This window comes from Bidens hawaiensis, unplaced genomic scaffold (genome assembly GCF_021521415.1).
Source record: "Bidens hawaiensis isolate Kalapana, Puna unplaced genomic scaffold, B.hawaiensis_p1.1 tig00022169_1, whole genome shotgun sequence".
NCBI lineage: Eukaryota > Viridiplantae > Streptophyta > Magnoliopsida > Asterales > Asteraceae > Bidens > Bidens hawaiensis.
Window position 1 is genome coordinate 341,722 of NW_027493440.1, and position 23,784 is coordinate 365,505.

Sequence of the window (23,784 nt, forward strand, 5' to 3'; positions counted from 1 at the left end):
AAAACAAAAATATTGTGATTTTCTGTTTGTAAAGAAAAATCCGAAAAGACAAAAATATTGTGTTTTTAAAGTTTGTACAGAGAAAACTAAAAAGATTTTTACATAGTGTCGCTTAAAATTATGCCATTTACTTATATTTGAAGGACATATATTTGTATATGTTTAGTCCTGATATTTACTTGTAAATATTCGGGATATATAGTCATTTACCTGAGACTTGAAAGTGACTGGGCGACTGTTATGTGTTTTTAATTAATTTTTCGCTGAAAATTATGTCGGAAATTTAAGTTTGTGGAACATGCTTGCATGTTTTGGTCTTGTTATCTACTTTTGGATTGATAGCATAGCCATTAATCTATAGACTAAAAGTAACTGGGGCAATTGAATTTTTTTTTATGCCCCTCAAATCCAGAGAGAAATAAGCTTAAAAGACTATGTGCTTAATTGCATTGGTGCATTAATAGGACTTAAACAAGCTATTAGAGTAAAGTATGTGATATAAATATAGAGAAACGCCAATTTGAAAGGGGTGTTAGTCTCTACCAAAAATCTTGGTAATGATGCCAGAAATGTAATAGCATGTCATACTCAAACCTTATGTCTGTTTGTTCACCAAAAACAAAATAAGTTTGATTAAAAAAGCTTTAGGATTCTGGACACTGTGAGTCTTTATGCGGCTTAATCATCTGGGTATTCATATGGTTGAATATTTCAACCGCTTTTAGAGCAAACCCAAAGTCATTAAACTTGATCGCTACTGTACACTGTACAATTTGAATTACTTACTTGATCAAAATCCGCTGTTAGTCAAACATTGTTCCTCCCTTGCGTGCGTCTTAATACCAATAAGAAACGGACCCCAGGGGACACAATGTATGTAAGCGACAGATGGACTCGTGCATACTCACTCATAGTAAAAGAATTTTAGTGCATCAAACAAAATCTATAAAATCAAAAATTTTGATCGACAACATAATGGTTTAAGTCAAGTTGGGGTGATACGGTAAAAATCAAATTAAGCTTGAACCGAGATTAGAGGCGGATAGTTTCTGATATTCTATGCTTTAATTGAACCAATTAATCATATCACAAAAACTCTTAAAAGTTTGTTATAGGATTTAAGTGGACAGCAATATCAATGACCGACTTAACACCAGTCATAATATCGCTGAAATATAAAACTATGATAGAAGGGCAATTTGTTCAATATGATTCTCTGCTTAAACTCACCAAAAATACAAAAATATGTACTGCTTTTGAAAAACTTACCAAAAAACAAAAATATTTAATGTTTTTATGTTTACTTTTCGGATTTGAATGTATATATTTTAATACGAAAAAGAAAAATACCAAAAAGATTTTATAATTTTCCTTTTACGTATTATTTAATCATTTTTGTAAGTTATTTTTAGTTAAGTGTGTTGAGCGTAAAATACGTTAAGTTATTTCATCTTACCACGTCGGGTAAGATTTGTAAATTATAAGATCATCGAGATACGGGGTTTCATTGATTTGTTTATTGATTTATTTATTCATTTATTTAATTGATTTAATTATTTATTTGATTTTTAAATTAAATAAAAGAACATTGAAAAATAATATTAACATTGATTTGTTATTTATGGATAACGAATGGGGTTATTTTTATAACGAATTACTTCAGTTCGTTACCACTCTAATTCGCTTCTGCCACTCTGTAACGAATGACCCTAATTCGTCATCCATCATATAACGAATTAAACACGAATTACTTCTAGTTCGTTATTGTTTCGTGTTAAATCTTAACGAATTAATCATTCGTTTGCCACGTGTTACGAAGGAGATAGCGAATTGGCTAATTCGTTAATTCAAAATTAACGAATTAGCTGATTCGTTGTCTTGGGAAATGTGCCAAGTCGTCCTATTTAGGGAACAGTGCCAAACGATTCGCCTTCATTCACTATTCTCTTTTCGTCTTCACTAAGCAAAACTCTGGCAAAATGTTTCCAGAAAAACCGATCCTCTCTAAGCCTTCATTTGTTCATCAATTAAGCTTCGTTAGGTAATAAGGATCACAACGCAATGATTACCGTCGATTCTTATGACCATTTCAGGGGTCTATTAATTGATTTTTATATCGATTTAACTTATAACCAGAAACTTTAATTAACCCAACTTAGATTGAATTCTTGTCAAAATGTTTATCATAGATCTGTTATCGATACATTTCCGAGATGATTGGTGTGATTTGTAGGTTAATACATCGTGTATTATGGTATAATTGAATCTGGGTTGGGCGTTTGACTTTCAATATTCTTGTCAATTTTGACTTTGACTCCAGATAGTCAAAATTGAACATTATTGGTGCCCATTCGTTATAGGCTAACGAATTGAAATTCGTTCATGTTCAAATCGTTACCAATGACTTAACGAATCAACCTCCTTGATGAAAAATGATAACGAATTACTTCACATTCGTTCATTAATTCGTTATCTCTTCATCAAGTGATTCGTTATATCCAATTTGTTCTCTTTTCATGATAACGAATTACCCAGTTCGTTATAACGAAGTAACTAATTCGTTATAACGAATCAGAAAGAATAACGAATTACCCTTGAATTTATTTTAAATATTTTTAAAACAAAAATGTATTATAATAATATTTATATTATTTCTTTTTCGTTTTTAATAAATCTTGGATTTGTTTGTTTTTGTTTTCTCAGTAATGGCAGACGAAATAGTTCAAGATGTTCCCGTTGCTGAGCAACAACCTGTACAAGGCAAGGAGCTTGCTTTTGACGAACTGTCCTCACGTCGTGTTCGTTATGGATCTGGAGTTGAAATAGGTTCTCGTGAGCCTAGGACGTCTGATATTCAAAGCCCTGCGGTGCCGCTTACTACTAGCACCCCGGATTGCACATTGACGACAACTCTGACATCTGATCCAAAGCTTGGTATGATTCCTCAATCCGTCTTATCTACATTACCAAGGCCTACTGCTGCTACATAGGTGGTTTCTCCAACACCGACCTTGATGCCGACACAGCCTATGGACATTTCGTTCATGAGGCTTAATCGTCCTCAAGGTCCAGTACAACCGATAACTCTGTCGTTTCATACTATGCCCACGGGAAATCAAATGAACATGCTCTTGAGTTTGATTCATTTTTATAAGAATCAAATGGCGGCCGATCGTCAAGCTCAAGAGCAGATATTAATCTCTCATAGGCGTTTGATGGGATTTGTCTCATACTGCCAGAAGGAGACAAAGGAGCCGCGTGAGATTGTCATGGCTCAGGGGGTGAAAATTAAGGAACATGAGGATCTAATTCTTCAGCTCACGTGCAAGAACGATCAACTTAAGAAGCTGAAGAATGATGACGATGATCCTGATGCCTCGGGTGTTAGAGGCAATGAGCCGAAACAAACTCATGGCTTATCCTCTGGTGCCGGTACGAGTAGCGGTGTTGGCGGTGATAAACAGTTGGTGGTTTATCATGATTCGACTAATGTTCAACCAATAAAGTCGATCAAAGCCAACACCATCCTGTTCATGGATTACAAGATAGGCATCGTGATGAGTTTCTGCCAACCTTGACGATATTGAAGAAGGGCAGTTCGTCGATCGGTCCCTGACACGTCAACAGATTGCTTTATTGTTGGGACTGAACGATGATGAACTCGATGTGTTGGAAGCTAAGGAAGACGTGTAGGTGATAAACGATGAAGAAGTCTTACAAGATCCGACGATTCCTGAGATGAACACATCGTTTATTTATGACGATGAGGAGATCGATATAGAAGATGTGATAGAAGAGGAATACCCCGACCTTTATCAGCAATCCAATGTTGATGAGGGTATTCCTACTTTCAACGAAGAAAATGTAAATGTTGATGAGGGTATTCCTACTTTAAGCTGCAGATTCCGATTCGTAAGCGTATTGACGAGATAGATCCACATACGGGATGGAGGAAGCTCATGCTTAAGGTAAAAAAACCAAAAACGATGAAGTATTTACCGGTGAAGACTTTCCCGCATGGTCTTCAACGTTTAACCGTTGGTACTACGACAATCGAAATGGTGAGGCCGTCATTGTCCTTGGGAAAGGTTTGAAGACTAACTTTATTAGAGTTATCAATCCAATGTGGCTCGTTAACTTTTCAGAGACTGAAAATGACGTGTTGTTCGTGAATAAGATATTGATAGAGCGCCAGGAAGACTATACCGAGCTATGCAGTTCCAGCGTGTTACGTGTATTTCACGAGTTCGGGATTCATAGTTGTCGTGATTGGGTGTCAAAGCGCTTCAAGTAAAGTAAAGACAAAGAGCTCAAGACGAGGGGTGTTTGTTAGTGCACGGTTTTGTCGTCTCGAGTCTTTGTAACTATCTTTTGTAATTTATTAATATTTTAATGTTAAGGGTATTTATGTTATTTATATTAGTTCATTAATGTAAGGTTAATTCGTTAAGGATGTTGAACGAATTAGCCCGTTCGTCTAATGTAAAGTCCATTCATTAAGGATGTTTAACGAATGGACTGCTAGTTCGTTATGTATGTTCCCATTCTTCATGGAATGTTGACGAATGGGGGCATAACGAATCGAAGATTCATTAAGCTTTCCTTTTTGAGTCTATAAGTTAACGAACTGGATCCAATTCCTTACGGGATGTGTAACGAATTGGTTCCATCTTCTATATATAGGGTGTTTCATACCCTATTAATTAAAGCTTTGATTATTGAGTAACGAACCTCTGTCCAAATCTCCCTCGATCATGTCTTCCTTTAACGTATTACTAATACACATATCTAATAACTAATACATATATATACATAATTAATTAAGAGTATAATCATGAACTAGATCCGTTAAAGTATATTGATCTATTAAGGAAATCGATATCGTTTAGGTCGTTTAAAGGTATTCTCAGTCTTTGTGTTCGACAACCGGATTTTCATTAGACTGTGCTGCTACGCGACCGGTACACTTGCTGTTTATGTGAAGCTTAGTTAGGATTGTTTGGTTATATAAATTTAAGACTTAGTGTTGAATTGCGAGAATTAGTTATTAATATTTATATATAGCTTTTCGCACATCAAATTTTTGGTGCCGCTGTCGGGGGCACAGTTTGAGGCAATTAGAGAACGACCCCAGTTTGGGAACTTGCCTTTTGCATTTTTGCATATATCTAGATTAATATAGTTAGTTTAGTTTTTATTTTATCCTCTTATTAATTGTCTAGTTTTAGTTTAATTTTAGTTTTAATTAATTTTAATCTACTACTATCTGGTGCCCATGATCCGATTATGTTTAAGTGTGCAGTAATGGAGACTTACGGGAATACATTCAAAGAACATAAATGTCACACCATTTGGAAGATGGAGATAAAAAGGATTTGGATTGCAAAAAGTAAAATCGAGTGAAACCCCGATTACGTTTAATGTTAGACTTAAAGGGGAATCTTATGGGAAATGAAAACTCATGCGGTAAATTCGTTGAGAAAATACCATATCCGGATGAGGTATTGTTCGATTGGTTACATATCATCCATGATACAAATCCAAATGCCCAATTTTCGACCCAACAAGCTTTAGATGGAATGCAGCTTGGTTTAATGAGTCAGTCACAACTTAGTGAGCCGATTATTGAGTTCGAGGTTGATGGTATGGAAAGTCAAATTGAGGAATATGTTACTTCATGGGAGGACGAGTTTAGGGATGAGTTTGGTGAAGATTTAATGGATTTTACCATTATAGATGAATGAGAGTTTGACCCACTTGGTGATTTAAAGTTGCTTGAGGATCTATTGTACAACGAGCTAAGTACGGGGATCACGAAGGAGCCTTGTGAGGAAAGCCATGAGGTGGTTGGTGATTAAGTCTTTCAACATTGCACTTTGATTGTGAAAATCCTAAACATGAACCGTACTCAATCTCCATTCGGGACATGTCGAGGTTGAAAAAGTTGGCTAAAAGAAATAGAAAGAGAATATATGGGCTTAAGGATCATGGTTTGATGACGAGTTTGAATTCCCCACCTCACTTTACTGAATCATTTTCGGGGGAATTCATGAATTGGTGGTTCGAGTTGAATTCAGATTTTCAGGACCACATGAGTTTTGCAGTTGGTTTCTTCCCTACTAAACGGAGAGTCTTGAGGAGCATTGATGGGAAGCTGATAAAGGAGAAGTCTCCTGATTGAGGTTTTAGGAGCTAGCCCGGCTGAAGACTATTATGTAAACTTAGCGCTTCCCGAGAGGCAACCCGGTAATATGTTTCGTTATTATTATTTTATTTTGCTTCTATTTTTTTTTTGCTATTTCAGGTGTTTCTTCTCTTGCAGGTTATTCTGGGGTTGGTTGGTGTGCTGGAGTTTGCATCAAGTGTGGGGGATACTTACTGACTTTTGGTATGTAGTGACGTTGCTGTATTATTGATTGGATGAGTGCCGCTTTTGTTCGTGACTGACTACTTAGTAGAGAGAATTTGAGTTTTAGGCTTGCATTTGAATTGGAGGGCACGTAACATGACTCATGACACACGTTCATTGTTATTTACTAGGGGAGTCTGTTCCATTTTTCTTTATTTATTTCATTTTTGTCTTTTCCTGTCTCATATTAAGGACAATGTGAAATTTAAGTGTGGGGATAGGAAATTGATGTTTTAAATGTACTAATAAATAAAAAAATTAAATTAAATAAAGGTTTAAGAGAAAAATTAATTAAAAACGGTAAAAGATTTTAAATTTTTTGTCCCTTGTTTTCAAATTTTTGCATTAAACAGGAAATGATATTAACTACTGATCATTATCACTCTGAATTCTTAAAAGAAAAATGAATTTTTTCTTTGAATCAGAGCATATAATTTGGGATGTGTCGGTGGGCTCAGCTCTTTAGTTGGTATAGACAGTACATGTTTGACTTTAATTGAATCTTAATTTACTTGAACTTTGGTCGGATGCATTATAATAATTTTGGGATGAAAGCCAGGGCCATACTTAAGCCTCATATTTGATTTGATTGCTAAATTTTTATGAAAATCTGAATGTTGACATACGATGCTTGGGTAGGTTTAACGTTAGGGTATACTAGTTAGCCCATGATATAAACATAAAAAAAACATACTTCTAGTTTTAGTGGTGGACACTTCATATGTGTATGGTTTTATAACCTTAAATCATGTATTAATGAGATGCTCCAGGGTTCGGAGACTATGGGTCGGTATACGGTATATCATCTGGGTATTCACATCGCCTAAGTGGATTTGTGAATATTTAAATAAGCTAAAAACAACAAACCCGCAATTTATTGCCAAATCATAAGTCATAAAACTTGATCACTCGTGCTTTAAAGTGCAAATTACATAAGTGGCTTAATCAAACCACACTGTTAGCCATATGAGGTCTCCTTTCTCGCGTCCTATTACTATTAAGAAACAGACCACAAGGCTCACGTCATATGTAAACCCACAGATGAATTCGTGTATACTCACCGACGGTGATGGTCCTGCGGTGTTTGTTGATAATGGGGGTATACCATGTAGTGGGGAAAACTAGCTAGTTAGTTCTTAATTGAACTTAATTAAATATCTAAGTGGTTGCCTAGTAGACCTTAATGCTTAAATTTAGGTGGATAAACAATATCCCTAATCATCTCAGTTTTGCTTAAATGTTATTATGTTTTGTTCAGATAGATATGAGGTTTAAGTCAACTTGGGGTGGTTTCCGGTCGGTAAAACCAAGCAAAAGAAAAAAAAATATTAATATTAATTTTGGCTTCCACCAGTACATATCAACTTAAAAACAATCACACGTATTTGTCTCGTTATGTATGGAAAGGGCATAGGTTTAAAGTGGACCAATACACTGGTAATCGTGGTTAGTGTTTTGATAATGTTTTTGAATTATAACTATTGAAAAAAGTCAAAGAGTTGAGTTGCTATTACCTATCGGTTATGATCCTATGCAAATTACTTTTTCAGGGATGAAAAAGGTTTAAGTGTGGGGATATTCGATGTGTTACGAAATACATAGATTTTTACCCCATTGTTGCTCTTGATTTACGCTTAACTTTTAACGATTGTCCATTGTTTCATGCTTAAAGTTACATATTATTGATTGATGTAGGTACCATGGTTGAAGTGCATGGAAAATGAGAACTAAGAAGAAGAAACGAAGCTTAACGAATATTGTATCGAAGACGGAACGCTTATACGAGTTTTAACGAGCTTGAAAACAAAGAAACGGACGAAAAAGGCCTTGCCTGCACCACACGACCAAGGTGGGGGTCCAAGGTCGCGCTACGCGGCGCCCCCATGTCCAAGATGCTGCCCAAAATCAAGCAGCCCGACTGTTTTGTCCTATAGTGAGCTTGTGAGCTTGGGTTTTGACCTAGTTTTGACTTGTTAAGCAAGTTTAGAGATATATTTAAGGAAAATAAACCCTATGAACGAATTTTAATCATCTTTCAAGCCACCACACCTGTTCTAGGGGAGAAACCTAGGAGGACAAGCTTACAGTTCTATCTTTTATCCATTGGTTGTCGGTTTTGATTGATTTAACGATTTTAAGTTCGTTTTTGAGTTTTAATCATTCGAACCTTTTGTAATCAGATTTATATGAACATGTTTAATACTTTATATATATTTGTTGTTGTTCATTGATTATGATTGGCTAGAGTGGTTAGAATTACCTAGGTTTGATGTTTAACGGTTCAAATTAACTAGTTTAGGGTGCTTAACAAGTGGTTGATTGTTTTTCTATTGTAAAGTTCATATTTTGTGATTTTATTCTATGTATACCCACTGCACTAGATTTGTTTTAGGTTGCATGTGCCCCGTGTGATTGATTATTGCATGAATTAGTTTCGTGTAGTTGCTAATTACATAGTTCGGTTAATACTTTGTGTGTTGATTGAGTTTGGTAGACGTCACCATTAGGGTTTATGTTTCTTAAGTCATTCAAGTCAATGAGTTCACCACCTTTGAGTTGGATCAAGACCTTAGGTGTCGGCTTATCTTTCTTGTTAGTTGATCGGGTTAGTCGTTGCGAGACCACGTGTCGTTTTCCTATTGTCGGCTAGGTTAAGTTTGTAAGTTGAGTTATTTTGTCCTTAGTATTGAATTACCCCTCTTCTCCTAGGTTTGTAATAGCTCTAGCCTTAGTGAGATCTGTAACTTAGACATGGACCAAGTGATGAGTTATTAGGGTACGTAGATTAACTACCATGAATTAAAAGCTATCTAGACGCCGTATGGACCCAGTTGCCTTGACCTCACCTATGTTAGCCCATCTTTAGAACTCTGGTTTCAACCGCATGTTTGCACCCGTGTCATCTTACGAACGTTAAGTCATCTTACCTAGGCGATTCGTTTTCTTATTATCGTTAATTCCGTTAAATTTCACTGTTAGTTAAGTTAAATTAGTTAAGTTAGTATAAATAAATAAGATACAGAAATATATTATTTAGGCAAGACATAGATTAGGGTTAATTATCTGAGCCGTTCTCACGTGTCTTTGTGTTCGACACCCGGATTTTCATTAGACTGTGTTGCTACGCGACCGGTACACTTGTCGTTTGTGTGAAGCTTAGTTTGGATTGTTTGGGTTTATAAATTTAAGACTTAGTGTTTAATTGCGAAAATTAGTTATTAATATTTATATATAGTTTATCGCACATCAACACCCCATTTTGTGTGTGTGGAAGATTGTTTGCAGGTGTAGCCGGAAAAATCCTATGTCGGTGTTTGTGGGCTTGGCCTGAATATATAGTCGGAAATGTGTCATATTGGCCCCTAACTGGCGGGGTGATTTCAGGAGCGGCGGCGACCACCACTTGGTTGTTGGTGGTAGACAAAGGCTATTGGTGGTGATAATGGAGGTGGCTAAGGGTGGAGGTCTGGTGGTGGTAGTTATGTTTAGGTTACGATTTTATGGATAAGATGATGAAGTGGAGGTGTGGTTCTCACAAATTTTTTAAAAAAATGCAACATACGCATACCATGTCATTAAAAAACATGCCACATTAGCAAGAAAACTAACAGAGTTAGGGTTCGTTAAGTTCGGGAGTGCCAAAAACAAATAGGTTAAAGTTGGGAGCAGTGGGTAACAAATCGAAAGTTGGGAGTGTTATCAACCAACGGGTGAAAGTTGATAGTATTAAAACCAATATCCTTTTATTATTCAAAAGGAGTGACGGCACAGCCTGTTACCCCCTTAGCCACCTCTCAATTGTAATTGAATACTTTAATTCAATTTGTTAAATACGAACAAGCTACGGCCGAAATTGATTGAATTACCACACACTCTTGTTATTCTTATGCAAGTTTGGAAATTCCAAAATATCTTTCACCGAACCAAAATGTAATGAGTTGGATAATTTTATCCAAGCATGAATGATTTACACCAACTTAGAGCATTCACAGCCCATTCCATATATTTTTCCTTACAATTTAGCTAGAAAACACCATTCCATATATTTATCTATCATTCTTTAAAAATCTTCTACATTCTATTCCCTATTCATATCCATAAATTAATTCTTTATTATTTTTTTCTCTTTTGTCTTGTTATATAGTAAATGGTGATATATTATGTGGTATAGATCAAAAGTGAGTCCCTATATTTTGGTTTTACTTTAGTTGCCATATAACTCATCCATATAATAGGGAATGGATTAGAGAGGTGATTTTGATGAATTTTTTAAAATTTACCCTAAATTATATGGGTTTGACAACTATAGAGAATGGTTGAGAATGCTCTTAGTAAACCAGCAATTCACCAACTCCAAGTTACAAAACACGCAATCAATAAACTTAATACCGTATTTTATTAAACTTAAAATAGGAAAAAGTATTGACGTGATCAGTTCGATTTACTCTCTTTGACAGGGCAAAAAGAAATAAATACAAAAATTCTAAAAGTACATGTTAATAACAATCATAAAAGAAACTTTCCAACCCCATCTTCAAACAAACATCATCATACGTTGTAAAATAGAATTTGCGTATGAGTTATTAATTGAATTATTTCAGAAGATAACTTTTATACGTATTTGATTACTTGTATACGCTAAAGCAAAAGCTGAAAGAGGGAAAAGTGTATGCTGTTAACTGATCACTTAATTTGGTGTGTTTCTATAAAAGGGTAATGATCCTTTAAAACGAAAATGATTTAAATAGAAACTTTGAATTCACCGTTATACATTTGGATCACTGGCGAGCCAATTACCCTGTCATCTACATTCTCTCCGAGTATGGAACCGTGGGTACTACACTGACACGTCCGTGAAGGGAAACTCGTGCATCGGTTCTGACACGGAGACCACCCTTAGAAGAAAACCCATCATATGCAACAAACTAATCGCATATATCGAAGTTGGAATTCATCTTTTGTTAATCTGCGATGTTCTATAATTGATTCAAAATTTGAACTGACAGAAGTAACCTAACCGTTTATGAGGTTGAAGCAAGGTTTGAGATCGATTATATATATATATATATTAACTTCAATTCTTCTCACTTGTATTCACTTTGAAATCAAACGATTATGTTGGTAACTCTTATGTTTCTATTATAATTGTGTTTTTTCTTCTGTTTAGGTGATAATCGTGTATGGATTGTTGGTTTATTTACCATACTCCTGGTTGCTTAGCATCTTCCATATCTTGGTTAAGTCGTCCATTGCTAACAGGTAGTTAGCTCAGTGCATATATGTTTTGTGTTTTTTATTCGCTTTAATCGTGTACATTTTATGTGTACATTTTATGTGTATGATGCTATATATACAACCGATTAGAGTGCCATAGTTGCTTCAGATTTATGCTTCATGTCTACATATGAATGCATAGTGTTGGTAGTTACAATATGATATTGAGGGATTGTGAAAGTTTAATTTTAGGTAGTTATATTGCTTTAGATCGTCGAGTACTTTTGCTCATTATAGTTCATTTTATAGTTACAGGTTTAATGTATGACATTCTTTCAACTTTCAAACAAGGTTTTGTAATTTTTAGCTAATGAGATATTGAGATCTGATAAGTCAATTATATTAGAACTCCAAGTTATTATCAGACCCCGAAACCCATCAAAAAGTTAAATTAACACGTATATTATTAGTTGATAAGTAAACATGCAAACCATTAGGCATTTTCTCCTAGCATTGGTATTATTATCAGAAGTCAATTTGCAGTTCTTGTCTTGATCTATATTTTATTTACCCTTAAATCTTTTTATAAATTTAATTTGCAAGTATACGAATCGACTGGCTTGACATTCTTTACTCTTGAATTGGTCTTGATTAGCATATGTTAACAATCTTTGACCATTATGATTCATTATCTTAACCTTTTTGTCTAACATCAAGGAGAACTTCCCTCCGTTTGTCGTTTGACCCGGCTCGGTAAGGTAACGAATGGGTCAAAACATGTTATTTATTTGATGGGACGGACCGGGTTGGGTTTACCCTCAAAATATGTAGCGTCCATTTTTATTTAATCGGATAGGGGTTTACTGGATTTTTTCTTAAATTTTGCATAAATGATGATAGTTGAGTGAATTACAAGTTGAGATTAAAGCTTTCTGGTTATCTCAACGACTGAGAGAAAAAGTTGTTGAGGAAGTATTAGTCTCTAAACGTTTTATATTTTTGTATGTTTAGTTGTTCATCAATTAATTTGTTTAGATGAAAATGGATGAACTTTTTGGTATATATGCAGATGGGATGTGTGAGAGGAACTTCTATAGTTATAAACACTTGTGTTGAGTTTCTTTATGTTTTTATCTACTTCGATGCTAGCATATTTTGGGGATTATTTGTGGTTCAGACTTTATCTTTAATAACTCTACCCACGCACGCTCTGTGCATTATACCGGGCAGGAGAAACAGGTGATTAGAATCTTTAACAATTCAATAACAAACACTTACATTTAGCAAAAATGTTTATGTCAAATTAATGGTTAAAAAGACTTACGTTCAGTTGCAAACCAATGAACTTAAAGAATATATAAGATTTGTTGTTATAGAGCATGACATGGTGAAGTGGAAATGATGTTAGCCTAGGTGAACTTGAAGAAAAACATGAAAAAGCAATCCATAAGACTAAAGTGTTAGGGAGTCCGAAGTTCAGTTTTATTATTTTCTAGATTTTGTTGGCCCTATTTGGTGGGAAGTTTAATGAACTATTTGGCAGGAAGTTCATTTGTGTATTTTTACTCAATAGACGTACGAATATGAACAAAAAATTTGTTCCTTTATGTTCTTGAACGTTTGTTTATGTTCATTTAGTTAACAAATATAAACATAAAGGGACCAAGTGTAATTGGTATAAGTTGTGGTACTCGGGGTCTGCCATGATAAGTCCAGACCATTAAAGGCAACAATACTAAACCCAAAATCTCTTTTTTTTGTTATATTATAAATGTAGGCATGTAAATGAATAGAAGGAATCGTTTGTTTAAAAAATGAAAATGTCCGTGTCCATTTATATTCATTCATTAATAAGCTAAACGAACGTAAATGAACATAATTGAACAAATATAAACAAACATATATGAACAAATGTAAACAAACACAAACATAAATGAACACTCCTCTCAATCAACGGTTAACTTCCGATTGCCACCCACCATAGTCAACCTCCTCTCTCATACATCAACCACCATCATCACCTACATCAACTGCCCCTTCTTTGTTGAATTTCATTTAAAATTTAAATGAACAATTTATGAACATAAAAGATCGTAAACGAACATAATTGAATGTAAACGAACATAAATGAACATATATGAACAAACGGACACAAACATACATAAAGGAATATAAATACACGCACACTTAAATGAACAAATATAAAACATTAAATAGATTATTCATTCAATGTTTTTATCCAAAAACAAACATAAAAAAACATAACCAAACATAAATGGATCAAAATAGATTCAAATATATTACAATTTTCTTACAATAAATTAAATAAAATTCAAAAAAATATTAACATTAGAAAACGACGAATGTAAGAAACACCCGTAATTCGGGGGGCTAAAAGCTAGTATCTATGATATATATAATTGAAAACATAAAAATCCTATGTGTCGCGATGTGGTCGCTCCCCATTTTTTTGGAGTCATCAGGTTTGCTTGATTTTTAAATGGAGACTTCTCATGCATTTGACCCAAATTCACGGGTATGGGTCCTACCAAACCCTGATATTCCTTAAACGGGTTATAACATCTCATTAAATTAAAAATTATTCTTACCAAATTATTGATGTGAAAATCCTATAAAATAGGATATACTAAAAATTATTATATGATTTTTTTAAAAGATATTATTTATAATTAAGAAACAATTTTATAGTAAAAAAAATAAGCGTGTCTTGGATCTCTGACCAAACCCAGATAACTTTTAAACCGGGTTATAGCATCTTTGTTATTTGTGAAACCTTTTTTATCATCAAACTCTAAGTATATTATAAATTTCCTTACAATAAATAAAATTAAACAAAAAAAATAAATAAATATTAAAAACGAGTAATGTAAAACAGCCCCGTAATACGAGGGACAAAAACTAGTATATATATATATAACCAAGTAAATTATATGCATTTAAATGTTTGTATCCATAATTTAAGAAATGAGGAGTCAATTACCTTGGATACAGAAAAAGTATAATAGTAAGATTTTAAAAAATAATAACAATAAATAAAAATCCTTGGTACTCAATTAAGTTGATGGAGACTTTTTTGTATATACATGTTGATTTTGGGGTTCCAACTGTTGTCTTTACCTCACTATAAAATCAACTTATTAGAATCATTACATCTACCGGTCGAACTCAAAAGCAAATTAAATTCATTAATAAATACATAACAATCTTCAACGATCCCAGCCGTCGGCGAGGCCACCACCGCACCATTTATCTTATCCAATCAAACCGCTCTGAAGTACCCCTTCCAGATATGCTCGCCGGAGGAGAATTAAATTACTACCACTGCTTCCCGCCACCCACCAAGGTAACTAATAATGATCTGGACACCAAAATATGATCACGTTGGGTTGGTGTACGTACTGTATAATATTATATTTATTTAGTTAGGTTTTTGTTTATTTTATTAATAATAAAAGTATATAACAATAATAAACGGGCTCAAAAAATAACTGATTGGAAGAAAATGACAAGAAACAATTGAGAAACCATGTTGGCATTCAGTCTCTAATTTTGTTTCTCTCTACACATTCTTGTCTAGTGTTTGTTTTCTCTTTGATTAGAACTCATCTTGATCATCAACCCACCCTTTCCAACAATTTATAAATTTACCTAGCTATTAATTGAGGAATATTGTTTTCTTAATTATGACTTGGGTTTTCACTAGGTGTATGGAGTTTGGCATCCTTACTGTTTCTTTTCTCCATCTTAAACAACTACCATGCGATGGCGCTTGACACCGCTGTTCATATCGACAAGCAAGCTTTTAGTAACAGGTTATCACCTCCAGCCAGCCAAACACTGGATGAGTGGTATGCGTTTCTTATTTGTTCTTTATATCTTCGCATAAGAAAAATGTTTTGTGTTGACTAACACGACCCGTTTAACATACGAGTCGGGTTGGGTTCGGGTTGACTAACCTAACGACCCGTTATATAAAAACGGGTTGACCCGTTTAAGTAATTCAAATTAAACTTTGTATAAATTATAATTATATTTTTCTTTTCGTTTTTTCAATTTTCCATTTTCCAAATATACTTTTGCAACTTTAATCAAATTTCATGAATTTAAATAATTTTAAAAATTAGAAAATCATATTACTCGTTTTCTCTACCAAGTCTAAATTATATCCATTTCATTCTAAAAAAAGTCTTTTAATTTTTTTTTGGTAAATGGGTCGGACGGGTCGTTTTCGGGGTGACTAACCTAACGACCCGCTATGTAAAAACGGGTTGACTCGTTTAAGTAATTCAAATTAAACTTTGTATAATTATAATTATATTCTACTAAGTTGATTTGTTTTTTAGTTATGTTATGTTATGTTATGTTATGTGTGGTGTTGTATGTAATGCACTAATGCCTTCGGGTGGGTAAGATAAGATGTAATGAAATCGATTGATAAGTAACATCCAATTAGCTTTAAACCATAAACCCTCTTTCTTTTCTCTTCTCATGGCATCTAATAATAATAATCAATCTCCTTTCATGGACTGGGATGGGATGAAGAGAGCCAGGGGGATCTAGGTTTCAGTCAGTAATTGCTTGCAGCTAACAAACCAAAAGGTAATTCATCTTTAGGGCTTGCTAAATTATTAATGGATTCGGATTGGAATTTTTTGTTATGTATATATATGCATGGGTATAAATTTTTAAAGATTTTGACTAGTACCAGTTTTAAAGTTTTTGACCCGAAAACGACCCGTCTGACCCATTTACCAGAAAAATTAAAAGATTTTTTTATAATAAAATGGATATAAATAAGACTCGGTAGAGAAAATGAGTAATATGATTTTTTAAATTTTAAAATTAATTATATTCATGGAATTTGATTAGAAATTGCAAACGTATATTTGGAAAATGGAAAATTGAAAAACCTAACACTTTGTTCCCGAGTTTCATTTAACAAGAGAAAAGAAAGGAAAGGAATTGGAAGGGAAAAGAAAGGAAAATATGAGATGTTATTTCGTGTTCCCGAGTTTAATGAAAATGAGAGGAAAAGAAAGAAAACTAAACAGTTATGTGTTCCTGAGATAGAAAGAAAACAAAAAAAGGTTACATTTTTACTTTTATACCCTTTAGAGCAAGTGCAATTTGTAAACACACACTCAATAGTCAATACCACACAATGTGCAGAATCAGGTATTATATAAAAAAGCAGCATAAGCAAATTGGGTTTACTTGTAACTTTGTAAGACATATAAGAAGGTTTAGGTAGCATGCGATCAATCACCAATCACAGTTTACTTGTATGTGTGTTGGGTCGGTTGTTGACCCATCATCAAAACATACAGCAAACTTAAACATTAAATCTTTTGAGTAATCATTTGTTTAAAAATCTAGATTTTATTTGTTTAAAAATCGGTTGTTGACCCATCATCAAAACATGCAGCAAAAACACTAAACCAAACTGTTAGTAATGTCTCGGTTTTGGGTTTTGATTAGACAATTACAAAAAACAGTTAATAATGGTTCGGTTCACCGTTTGACCTAAAAACGTCAAAAGTGGACCGTAAGCACCCCTAAATTCATTAATTTCAAAGCAAGAATTAAGAGGATTTTTGTATTTTTTTTAACTGTGAAGCTTTAAATTTCAAGATATTAAATTCAAAAGGATAATGTATTAGCAAAGAACATTCATAGCCTCTCATTTCGTCTTTTGAATTAACAAATTTCAAGTTCTTACAAAATCAGAAGCTTAGAATTTCAAATTAACAAAGAACAAACTAAGCCTGTCGATTACCTCAAAAGTTTCTTTTATGCATACTTAATTAACTTAACCTTAAAGATGTGAAATTAGAACAAAGTGCTAGATATTAAATTCAGATTAGCTAATAAAAGAGGGGTTGAGAAGCAACTGTAGTATGTGGTATGCTTGGGTCGTCGCCGGCATCGGAGTACTATGATGATGAATGACCAGCTAGGTTTTGTTTTTGGTAGAAAAAGGAGCGCAACGTATAAACTGATATCGATATGATGAGGGGCAAGATGGTAATTGAGTTTGATAAAAGCTTTTCTTCTTTCCTTTCACTTTGATTCTTTCCAATTTTGAAGGAAAAAGAATCTTACCATTTTCATTTCCTTTCCATTCTAAAATATCTATGAAACACCTTTTTTTTCTTAATTCTCTTCATTTTCTTTTCTTTTCTCTCTATAATTTGAACTCTGGAACAGAGTGTTAGTATTGTTTGTAATCCGTAGTCTTATTTTGAGGACTTTGACTAGTTGTTACACATCAAGGATGGTTAAAATACGAGCACTTGCATATAATGGGTCGAGATACTGTACAATAATGTCTTAACGTATGAGAGGTATGTGAGATGTACAAAGACAAAAATACTAAAACGCTCAACCAAATCCCTAAAACGCTCAGACAAAAACTAAAATGCTTAAAAACGGTTTTCGTGAAAAAAAAAATGATCGATTAGCGATCCAAAACTGTTTTTTCGATGAACCAATGATTAATTGGATTGGTACTGATGATTCCGTGATGTTAGGATGTGATTTCATGGATCGATTTCGTGAAAAAAGAGGATCCGTGTACCTATTGTATGATAAACTATTGTTGTATTGGATTTTTTGTCTACATATAATATAATATATTCAAGAAAATTTTACAACATCGACGACACTTTATTAAAAAAGGTTTAGATATTTCTTTTTTATTTTTATAACATCTCAAGACTTTTACAAAGGAATTAGTAATTTGTAGAAAAACAAGTCTGGATTTGTAAAAACTATTGCTGGGATAACAAGAAGATATTAACTAAATATTGTTGACCCATTTACTAAATTGATAATTTTGACCCATTCACTGCAAATGATAATTTTATTAAAATATATAAACGCAACAATGAGGGTATTTCTGGTATTATTTATCGACCTGTTTGTTTCTGATTTAAATTAATTTAGATATTTTTGGGTTTGAATCTGTTAATTATTTGCAGTTTTAAATTGTTTATTTTGAAAAAGAGTCGTTTCTAATGGATCATGGTTTGCTTTCTTTTTTATCGTCTTTTTGTTGCAGGTTGGTTAAAATACGGACCATCAGTACTTGTATTATGTTCTGATTTCCGGTTTTGTTATTTTATCTTATTTACAATTATGCATTTGCATTTTTTCACTTTGACCGGTTTGTTGTCAAAGTCGTATAGGTCTCACATTAAACTCAATTTTCTGCACTTGATTTTGTAACTTTAGATGAAATTAATACATTACTCCTGACTTAAATAATGGTCCGCCCTACCATCTAAAAAACACCTCACTTCTGATGTATTAAATTCTTAACTAGAAAAGGCAACAACCATTTAATGAACCTTGACTTAAAAAGTCAAACTAGATCTCTCAGTGAAATAGGCGTCTAGTTGACATGCGCCGTCTTCATCGACCACGCCTTCAATTTTGCGACCGTTACGATCCGTTGTTAAACACATGCAAATGTGCATGCTCGTTAATTGCTTCTGTCGGATACACTCGTGATGAAATGACCATTTTTCCTCCCTCGGCAAAGGTTTCTACCACCGAGTGATCAATTAAGCTCCTAAGAGAAAGCTTCTTCGCGGTCAGATCAACATCAACAAAGCCTCCAAATGATGGCGTGTACTCATTCTTGTTCAATGAGGACCTGTTTACAATTTACAGATCATCAAAACCAATAATAGTTAAAGGCTAGCTACTTAGAAGTTAGAAGGCTTTATAGAAAGAGTGCTTACCAGGTAGCATCATAACACAAGAGAACTTTATGTTTGCCTCCTTTCATCCTGAAAATCCTAAAGAAGAAGGGCGTGTACTCTTCAAGCTTGCTAGAAGCAAGGGTGACAAGCCCAAATGCCCTTGATCTTGCAAATACTTTCTACTATATTACACCAGGAAAACTTTTCCCCATTTCTCATCATCCAACTCAGCTTTTTCCAGACTTTGAGAATCTAAATGTTACATCTATGTATGCCTGCATTCATATAATAATATTATTATAAACACATAAGTAATGAAAGTACATTTCATATAGAATGATGCTGCAACTTAGATACAAACGTGCACTGCATTAATTCCTTTGATTTCAATGATATCACCTTTGCTGATATTCACACTGGTTACTTGTATCTTCTGACCCCTTAGGCTTTCCAATTCTGCAATTGGCCACTGTACCAATTGGTGTCCACTAGGGTCCAACCACACCTTAAGCGGGATCAACTACATCGATCATGTAAGTTTGCCATTAGAAAAAATAAATAAATAAATAAGAGTAACATAGTAAACAATATAATTACTGGAATTCCAGCCCATCCCTTGGCAATGTCTTCACTTTTACTGCTTATCTCCTTGACCCAACCCCACAAGATCCTCCGCTTCTTGACTGGATCATAAAACGTCTTTGAAGCATAGAGGTTTCCATAATCATACCTTAGTCCAGCCCATCCATCAATTGAAGTATTATCTGGGATGTATTTATCCTTAATGAGGTTGTACCTACCAATGGTGTAATAATCAAACTTGGTTACGTCGAGGCTCGCCTTGAATACATGATTAATATCTTCCCCTACGGTTGAAGTGTCTAACCCGTCTGTTCCTTGCGATGATACTGGGTAAAAGTCCACACACTCCCACATACCAACATCCTTCGTGGAGTCTAAGGGATGTTATGACTTGGTCCAGTTGATAAAATCGCGGCTTCTGTACAAGTATGCAACGCCTCTAGAGTCCCTCTTACTACCAACAGCAATTTTCCAATGACCTCTATTGAACCATGCAGTTGTAGGGTCCTGAAAAGATGATACATTTTCGTCTATTGGTTTAATGATTGGGTTGTTGTCCGGCTTAATCCATTTTCTACCCGATACCGGCCAACTATTCCGATCCGTACTTAAGATAGACTCTAGAGGCGTCGCGTACTTGTACCAAAGCCTTGATTTTATCAACTGGACCAGGTCAAAACGTCCCTTACACTCCAAGGATGTTGGTATGTGGGAGTGTGTGGACTTTTACCCAGTGTCATCACAAGGAACAGACGGGCTAGACACTTCAACCGTAGGGGAAGAAATTAAACACGTGTTCAAGGCGAGCCAGGCGTAACCAAATTTGATTACTACACCATTGGTAGGTACAACCTCATTAAAGATATATACATCCCAGATAATACTTCAATTGATGGATGGGCTGGACTAAGGTATGAATACGGAGACCTCTATGCTTCCAAAACGTTTTACGATCCGGTCAAGAAGCGGAGGATCTTGTGGGGTTGGATAAAGGAGTTAAGCAGTAAAAGTGAAGATATTGCCAAGGGATGGGCGGGAATTCAAGTAACTATATTAATTGTTTACTATCTATGTTACTCTTATTTATTTTATTTTTTCTAATGGCAAACTTACATACATGATCGATATATGTAGTTGATCCCGCGTAAGGTGTGGTTGGACCCTAGTGGACACCAATTGGTACAGTGGCCAATTGCAGAATTGGAAAGCCTAAGGGGTCACAAGATACAAGTGACCAGTGTGAATATCAGCAAAGGTGATATCATTGAAATCAAAGGAATTAATGCAGTGCAGGTTTGTATCTAAGTTGCAGTATCATTTTGTTTATAATAATATATATGAATGCAGGCAGACATAGATGTAACATTTAGATTCTCAAGTCTGGACAAAGCTGAGTTGTATGATGAGAAATGGGGAAAAGATTTTCCTGGTGCAATTCTAGCAGAAAGTATTTGCAATATCAAGGGTGCAACCGTACAAGGCGGGCTAGGACCATTTGGGCTTGTCACCCTTGCTTCTAGCAAGCTTGAAGAGTACACGCCCGTCTTCTTTAGGATTTTCAAGATGAAAGGAGACAAACATAAAGTTCTCTTGTGTTATGATGCTACCCGGTAAGCACTCTTTCTAACTTCTAAGTAGCTAGCCTGCCTTTAACTATTATTGGTTAATTTTGATGATCTGTAAATTGTAAGCAGGTCCTCACTGAACAAAAATAAGTACAAGCCATCATTTGGAGGCTTTGTTGACGTTGATCTGACGGCCAAGAAGCTTTCTCTTAGGAGCTTAATTGATCACTCGGTGGTAGAAAGCTTCGCCGAAGGAGGAAAAACGGTCATCACTGAACGAGTGTATCCGACTGTAGCGATTAACGAGCATGCACGTTTGCATGTGTTTAACAACGGATCGGAGATGGTAACGATCGAAAAACTCAAGGCGTGGTCGATGAAGACGGCCCACGTCAACTAGACTCGCCGCCTATTTCGCTGCATTTCTACCAGAGATCTAGTTTGACTTTTTATAATAAATGGTTGTTGCCTTTTCTAGTTAAGAATATAGAACATCACAAGTGAGGTGTTTTTCTTATTAATTTCATCTCAAGTGCAGAAAATTGACCTATTTTAATAAATAAAGTGTCGATGTTGTAAAATGTTCTTTTCTTGACTATACTAAATTAATTATTATATGTATTTTAACCATCCTTGATGTGTAACTAACTAGTCAAAGTCCTCAAAGTTGATTTGTTTTTGAGTAGTACGTTATTATGTTATGTGTGGTGTTGTATGTAATGCCTAAGATGTAATGAAATCAATTGATACGTAACATCCAATTAGCTTTAAAACATAAACCCTCTTTCTTTCTTTTCTCTTCCCATGGCATCTAATCTAATAATAATCTCAAACCAGGGGGGATCTAGGGTTTCATAGGATATTGAAGTAACTCAAAATGGTGTATATGGGGGTCAAAACAACTGAAATATGTGCTGCACTGCAGTTAGGGAGAATGAAGGTAAGGTGGTGCTTGTTTGTGCTCCCGAAAGCAATGAGGTCATTTAATACGATTATTACAGAAACTTATGGATGATTAATGCACTAAATATGATTACAATAACTAACCTGACTTTATTTAGTAAAGCAATTCAGGATGTTTTTATGCATTTGAGTACACTTAGGTTGACTTTCAATCCGTCTCATTTCCGCTTGAATCGGTTAATACTTAGCAATTGTATATCTTAATATGAGAGTTACATGGAGGATATATATAGATAACATACTCATGAGTCTATTCATATCCCTTCTCTGCACATATTCCGAGCCTCTACATATTCAAGTCTAATAGAATCTGATCTGCTATGTTTTAATTCATTTGGCTCGCTATGGATCCTGTACTAATACTGTCACATTTTTTTTATTTTTTATTTTTGTTATAGGTTTGATTTTAAGAATGTGAAGCAGGAATCATATTTTTGAGCTGTATGGGAATCGGTGTCATGGATTTAGTGTAATGATTTTAACAACTCATGCTTATTCGTTGACTTTGAATACAAACTACAGATCCAAACAGGGTGTCTCCAAAACATGTATTAGATTCTATTATTTTTTTTTATTTTATTAAGTTTTAATTTGTTAGTAAAATATTGTAATGTCTAAAAATCAATATCACAATTTTATTATCCGAAATCCGTCCAGTGTTATAAAAGGGTACTTACAAATAAATCATTAAAACTCTATCAATGCAACACGTCTCCTGTGTCAAACTGGACACCTTAAATAGTAGATTTGCATGCAACAAGAAACTTGATTACGTATATGATAGGGAAATCAGAGTATGAAACGGATATGGAATTTGAATTTGAATCAGTTGAGATACAGAAACACCACCCAATTCAGGACTTAGGGTTCCAAAGAACACCACCCAAAGGGCCAAGCTTGGATTAGCAATGGAAATAATAAACTGAGTTACTCAACGAGAGAGAAACAGAATTGAATCATAAAAACCACCACCTTTCATTGCAATTGAAAACGAGTACATAAAGGTCGTCTAAACTTGATGTGAAACTGCTTTTAAAACCTAAACATTTACTTAAAATGAAAATAAAAGTTGCAAGACATAAAATTAAAACTAAAACTACAGGTGGTGCTTGACGTGGGAATTTCCTGATCTTCGTGGTTATTGGGCCCGTTCCGGGTGTCAGCTGACCCGTTCCTACGGCTAGTAGTCGGGGTCTATCAGTATACCCCTTTGATCACATTTAAATTTTAAACTTTAAATCACATAAGATATCCTGATTAAACATGTCCGACATCAAGTTGAGACTTTATAAAGTAGATTTAATTTGTCCTGCATTTACCCATT

General features: G+C 34.5%; 1 protein-coding gene and 1 pseudogene across 2 annotated transcripts; one reads left to right on the top strand and one right to left on the bottom strand.

The window, feature by feature from the left end:
* Nucleotides 1–19,037: 19,037 nt before the first annotated feature.
* On the bottom strand, nucleotides 19,038–20,789 carry LOC143564883 (beta-fructofuranosidase, insoluble isoenzyme 1-like; annotated as a pseudogene). The gene is made up of 5 exons (XR_013140957.1): nucleotides 20,785–20,789; nucleotides 19,948–20,581; nucleotides 19,712–19,870; nucleotides 19,390–19,625; nucleotides 19,038–19,301 (listed from the first exon to the last, which is right to left on the bottom strand). The product of XR_013140957.1 is annotated as a beta-fructofuranosidase, insoluble isoenzyme 1-like (transcript).
* A 39-nt stretch (nucleotides 20,790–20,828) lies between these two features.
* LOC143564884 (beta-fructofuranosidase, insoluble isoenzyme 1-like) lies at nucleotides 20,829–21,897 on the top strand. Its single transcript, XM_077052024.1, has 4 exons — nucleotides 20,829–20,843; nucleotides 21,067–21,225; nucleotides 21,280–21,542; nucleotides 21,627–21,897. Exons 1-4 carry the CDS (start codon nucleotides 20,829–20,831, stop codon nucleotides 21,895–21,897), a joined length of 708 nt encoding a protein of 235 aa, XP_076908139.1.
* The last annotated feature ends 1,887 nt before the right edge of the window (nucleotides 21,898–23,784 follow it).

Bases quoted from the DNA above. Each gene is read 5' to 3' on its own strand.
- LOC143564884 (XM_077052024.1), top strand. The intron at 21,226-21,279 runs GTTTGTATCTAA...ATATGAATGCAG, and splicing joins AAGGAATTAATGCAGTGCAG to GCAGACATAGATGTAACATT. The intron at 21,543-21,626 runs GTAAGCACTCTT...AATTGTAAGCAG, and splicing joins TTGTGTTATGATGCTACCCG to GTCCTCACTGAACAAAAATA.